Source organism: Esox lucius, chromosome 1 (genome assembly GCF_011004845.1).
Source record: "Esox lucius isolate fEsoLuc1 chromosome 1, fEsoLuc1.pri, whole genome shotgun sequence".
In the NCBI taxonomy this organism is placed as follows: domain Eukaryota; kingdom Metazoa; phylum Chordata; class Actinopteri; order Esociformes; family Esocidae; genus Esox; species Esox lucius.
In genome coordinates, this window is record NC_047569.1 from 23326137 (window position 1) to 23332739 (window position 6603).

Sequence of the window (6603 nt, forward strand, 5' to 3'; positions counted from 1 at the left end):
ACATCCATGCTACCTATTTCCTAACCCTAAAACTAATCCTTTCCCTAACCTAAAAATAACCCTAACCTCAATAACAAAACTGTTACACCTAAACTTAAACTAGTCCCAACACCTAAACCTATAACTGACTGGTACTTATAAAACAAAAATATGCCAGCATCATACAGCAGAGGAATGGTAATCCTAAAGTTTCATGAACTGCAGAGTCTAAAGAGTGTATTTATATTTGCTCCAACCACTAGGTCCTACCATTTATTTTTGTGAAATCATTCGAAAAACGGCATCTCTGAACAAATGTGTATGTAGTTCCAGTTTTGAACCAAGAATGTCAGGATGTTTCTTGTTACTTCTTGTCACAAAAATTAGGTCAAGCAATTGTAGTTTAAACGGTATGGGAATTATAGAAATGTTCATGAGTACTCATGATTTTTCCAGACCTATTTACTCTGATAAAACACTGCAAACTAGAGATGTCCCCTACCAAGACTTTTTTGGGGTCACTCAGGATTTGACTTTTAACATTGATGTTTCTGATCATTTGGCTGTTTGTTCAATCCATGCCCAGTAAGTAAAGTTTACACAGATATTTTGTAGATATCCACATTTCTAACAACATTGTTCCTAATGAATTGTTATTTGTGGTTTTAATCATCATTAGTGAGTTCATTTTATGAAGGGGGTGGTATGCACACTGATTTCCAGTACAAGGGATGGCCATATTAAGATGCAGGGTGGTAAATTGCTTTCCAATGAGTTTGACCCCCTCCCCACATTTCTACCTGTTCCTTATACTTGAATGTTATTCACTCATATTTTAAGATTTATTTGAAAAGGCTTTTGAGTAAAATTACAAAAACGTGTTTTCCTTTGAAGCACATGTGGCTAGGTTGGATCAGCTACAGTACATTCCCTCAAGTTTGACCAAATTACAAATTCTGTTGCATCTGGTTGAAAACTGTCCTTTTAGAGTGAGCTGAACTTGAACAATATTTGGAGAAATAATTAGCTGAAAATTACTGAACCAAAGACCAACCCAATTGTCAGTGGTCCTCTGTACTGTATATGCCACCTCAGCATTCCATCCAGATGAAGGAGACATCAGTTGTTCCATTTAAATTCTCATAAAATCACACATACAGTGGAGAGAACAAGTATTTGATATACTGATGATTTTTCAGGTTTTCTTACTTACAAAGCATGCATTTTTGGCTGATTGGGCACACATTCTTTTTTGGCTGAATGGGCACAAATGCCCACAGAGATGCTCCAAAATCTTGTGGAATGCCTTCACAGAAGAGTGGCAGCTGTTATTGCTGCAAAGGGGGGGCAACTCCCTATTAATACCCATGGTTTAGGAATGGGATATCCAACAAGCTCATATATAGTGGGGAGAACAAGTATTTGATACACTGCCGATTTTGCAGGTTTTCCTACTTACAAAGCATGTAGAGATCTGTAATTTTTATCATAGGTACATTTCAACTGTGAGAGACGGAATCTAAAACTAAAATCAAGAAAATCACTAATACTAAACACTAATGATTGTTGGACCCCTGTACTGCTAATGCCAAAGGAGAATTTGAATGTCAAATATAAATGTCAAAAGCAATTCACCAGAACAAATCATTTTAATCAATCTGCAAGCCCTGCATATTTGACAACTTTAACAAAACTGTGCCATAAAGAAACACATAAAACACCTCTGGATCATCTTACAATATGACATTTTCTCATAAAACATTCAGTATTACACATGGACGTAATTTACCATACAGATGTAAATGTGATTTTCCTTCTCGATTTAGGATGAGCTTTTTCCATACTAAAAAGAAAACATTTATTAAAATATCCAAACAAGGCATAATATTTCAGAACCACCATAAAATCCTTATCTCTTAATCCATGTACGAGTGGACTCAGGCATCAAGGGGCAAGAATAAAACACGTATAGTTAAAGTACCTAAGCTCTATAAACAGATTCAAATTGATGTTTATTACTGCTGTTTCTATCAGAGGACACCAGGTCTGGATCAATCTTTACCCAGACTGACACACATGCCCATTACAACATAACATATGCACATATACATACCAACTCTGCGCACTGTACTTAAACTAGCCCTAATGCCTAACCCTATACTCGACTGGTAGTGATACAAGAAAATAAATGCATTTTTACAAATGTTTACAAGGAAAGTACCCAACATCATACAGCAAAGCATTGATCATCCTAAAGTTTCATCAGCTACTATTTTACAAATTTGTAATCAATCTGAAGGTCCTACGTATTTGATAACCCCTAACAGAACTGTGCCATTAAGCAAAAACCCCTTTGATACTCTCACTAAATTACAGGATTTATTTCTCATTAAACATTAATTATTACACATGGACTGCATTTACCGTACAGCTGTGATTTTCTTTCTCCATTTAGGATTAGTCTTGTCCATATTAAAAACAAAAACAATCTTAGAACATCCAAACAGGGCATAATATTTCAGAACCACCATAAAATCCTTATCTCTTAATCCATATACAAGTGGACACAGACATCGAGGGGCAAGAATAAAACATATATAGTCAAAGTACCTAAGCTCTATAAACATATTCATATTGATCTTCATTACTGTTGATTCTATCAGAGGACACCAGAACTGGATCAAACAAAGGAGAAGCTGGAAGCCATGGAGAATAACTGTCCTCAGGCCCTTATTGGTGGATGTCTTTCTCTCTGATGAGGCAGCCCTGGCCGCCACCATGATCTTTACATAGGTAAACGCTATGACCAGAGACATGACTAGGAAGTACAACTGATACAGAGCTGAGCTGAGATGCCCCTGCCATGCGAAGACAATCATCTGCTCCAAACTGCAGATTAGAGGATTGGTGTAGAACCTCAGAGACACCGCTGAGAAGAGGATGGAAATCATGATGATCCAAATAACAGAGCTGAGAGCCTGGATAAGTAGGATGCTGTAGATGGCCCTCATCGGGGTGGAGAGTTCACTGTGCCGCAGAGGCATGCAAATCGCCACATAACGCTCCAGGCTCATGGCTGTTAGTGTCAGTGATGTGGCAACTGACAGGCTTTCTAAGATAATCACTAAAAATATACAGAGCCCACCTGTCATTGGTGCCCTGGAGTAACTCATTACAAGCAATGCATCTGTCAAAGCCAAAAAAATACTATCACAGAGAAGTGTATGAGCAAAGAAGATGTACCGCGTGTTGGTGAAAAAGGCTGCTTTTTTAAAGAAGGTAAAAATCATGAGGGAGTTGACAAAGAGAAAAATGGAAATTAACACTTGGATGATCACCATTCTGACTGACGCAGGTATTACTGTTGGAAGAACAAGACCTCCCTCACTGTCCTTGCTTATATTTTGCATTTTAATTCCATTTGAAAAGATAATAATAATGTAGTATAAATCACAATGTTAGTATGAGGATAGTAGTCAATCATGGAATTAAACCATAAATAGAACCAACATCCATCATCAGTCTAGACCATTTTACTAGGCTATATACAATGTCAGCAGAATGTTTCTGAAATAAACATGATCTTACTCTAGTCCTTGAATAACAAGTACCCAACAATAACTATTGTACAATTACTCTGCTGATTGTGTCTCTGAAAGCTTAACTGATGTTGAACACAACCCGTGTCTATTCTCCTGCTCCTCCTGTCTCTAGCTAAGACAACATCACTGAGTGTACAACATTTATAGTAAAAAACATCACTGGCCATTGCTCTCCAGAGATCTAGCTATTATTAAGATCAAAAACAAGAGCTGGGTAAACATTTGTCTGCTAGTTGTAAACAGTTATTTATTAAGTATCATGAGAGATGAAGAGAGCATTTGTCAGGGGAAAATGATGTTATGTGTGGAATAATTTTTTTGTTTTTAAAGAATTATCAGAAATAGAATTATCAGAAATAGTTTACAAGGACAAGTTCAGAGACTATTTCTTCGATACATTTTATAATGAAATAAGACAATTGGTCCTGTTTAAAAAATATCACTCATTTTATGCAAACTTACTAAATGTAATCTCAATCAATAGCTGTACTATCAACACAACTAACTGAACATCACTGCCATTTAAACATTTATATCAACACAGATAACCATTCTGTGGACTGAACTTAAAAGACTTATAAGACATAAAATAAATATTGATTTCTGGATTTGTGTTTATTTTTCACATTGAGTACAACATGTTAAGTTAATGGCTCCCTGGGCAATCTGCATGGTCCCCTTTTTGTACTGACACTAGTACTACATTCATGCACATGCCCATTACCTCATAATATATACACATTCTGTACAGAATGCATATTGACACTGCACTCACACATGGACACTTGAGATCCATGATTCCTTTTCCTTTAATCTAACCCAAATCCTCTCTGACCCTAACATAAACATATTCCCAACAGCCTAACCTTTAAGCATAAAATTAACTTAACCTAGACGTAATGCTTAATTCATAACCCTAAACCTAACTGTAATACTTAAACCTAATATGAACTCCAATTACAACACTAAACCCAAAGCTGGAAATAGCTATTTACTGAGTAAAAAAAGTGTTGGCAACCGATTCCTCAGGTATTGGGGACTTATTTGTAGTTGACCTTAGATCACAAATACACATTTTTGCATTCATTACATACACTGCTGCTTGTTTATTTTGTATCATGTTGCCTTGTCACCATTTCCACTTTGTAGTTCAACATTATTTTCATTATTTCTTATTACTGTTATTTGTTTGTTATTGTGTACATACTTTTTTCCCCTATCTTTTCAATATGTTTTATTGTCTATCAAACACTGCATTGTTGGAAATGGGACCATAAAACATTTCACTGGCAATATGAGATTTTTTATTTTTTATTTTGTTGTTTCATATGTATTTTTAGGACCTATAGTATGTATTTTAAATGTAATTCGAATTGTTGTGAAATTGGCATTTATTGCTATTGTGGACAGACATTTATTTAGTAAAACACAAATGTAACATTGCTTAAATGGCAATCACTCTTCCTAGAGCTGGCTGCCTGCCCAAACTGAGGAATCAGGGGAGAATGGCATTGGTCAGGGTGGTGACCAAAAACTCGATGGTCACTCTGACAGAGCTCTGGAGCTTCTGTGTGGAGATTGGAGCTCCTTCCAGAAGGACCGCCATATTTGCTGCAATCCACAATCAGGCCTTGATGGTTTGGTGGCCAGACTTACTACATGTGATTCTTCTACAACAGGACAGTATTCTCTTAAATAGCATTAAATGCTATGAATTAAAAACAAATATTTACTGTAAGAGGCAGCTGACGGGTACCGGCAGGCCAAGCGGACTGCAGACCGGGTGGTTTTGGAGGCACAAACACGAGCCTGGGAGGAGTTCGGTGAGGCCATGGAGAAAGACTATCGGCTGGCCTCGAAGAGATTCTGGCAAACCGTCCGACGCCTCAGGAGAGGGAAACAGTGCCCTACCAACGCTGTTTACAGTAGAGGTGGGCAGCTGTTGACCTCAACTGGGGATGTCGTCGGGCGTTGGAAGGAGTACTTCGAGGATCTCCTCAATCCCGCCGTCACGTCTTCCATTGTGGAAGCAGAGGATGAGGGCTCAGAAGTGGACTCGTCCATCACCCGGGCTGAAGTCACAGAGGTAGTCAAGAAACTCCTCAGTGGCAAGGCACCGGAGGTGGATGAGATCCGCCCTGAGTACCTCAAGTCTCTGGATGTTGTGGGGCTGTCTTGGTTGACATGCCTGTGCAACATCGCGTGGCGGTCGGGGACAGTGCCTCTGGGATGGCAGACCGGGGTGGTGGTCCTTCTTTTTAAGAAGGGGGACCGGTGGGTGTGTTCCAACTATAGGGGGATCACACTTCTCAGCCTCCCCGGGAACGTCTATGCCAGGGTACTGGAGAGGAGAATACGGCCGATAGTAGAACCTCGGATTCAGGAGGAACAGTGTGGTTTTCGTCCGGGCCGTGGAACACTGGACCAGCTCTATACCCTTTACGTGGTGCTGGAGGGTTCATCGGAGTTTGCCCAACCAATCCACATGTGTTTTGTGGATTTGGAGAAGGCATTCGACTGTGTCCCTCGCGGCATCCTGTGGAGGGTGCTTCGGGAATATGGGGTCCTAAGGCTGTCAGGTCCCTGTATGACTGAAGCAGGAGCTTGGTCCGCATTGCCGGCAGTAAGTCAGACTTGTTCCCAGTGCATGTTGTACTCCGGCAGGGCTGCCCTTTGTCGCCGGTTCTATTCATAATTTTTATGGACAGAATTTCTAGGCACAGCCAGGGGCTGGAGGGTGTCAGGTTTGGGGACCACACGATTTTGTCTCTGCTCTTTGCGGATTATGTTGTCGTGTTGGCCCCTTCAAACCAGGACCTTCAGGATGAACTGGGACGGTTTGCAGCCGAGTGTGAAGCAGTGGGGATGAAAATCAGTACCTCCAAATCTGAGGCCATGGTCCTCAGTCGGAAAAGGGTGGCTTGCCCACTTCAGGTTGGTGGAGAGTGCCTGCCTCTAGTTGAGGAGTTTTAGTATCTAGGGGTCTTGTTCACGAGTGAGGGAAGGATGGAACGGGAGATTG

At 40.0% G+C, this 6603-nt stretch overlaps 1 protein-coding gene across 1 annotated transcript; it reads right to left on the bottom strand.

Annotated features, from left to right (window-relative positions):
- Positions 1-2399: 2399 nt before the first annotated feature.
- On the bottom strand, positions 2400-3320 carry LOC105008302 (odorant receptor 131-2-like). The gene has a single exon (XM_020045654.3). The coding sequence runs from the start codon at positions 3318-3320 to the stop codon at positions 2400-2402; it is 921 nt and encodes a 306-aa protein (XP_019901213.3).
- Positions 3321-6603: the final 3283 nt, after the last annotated feature.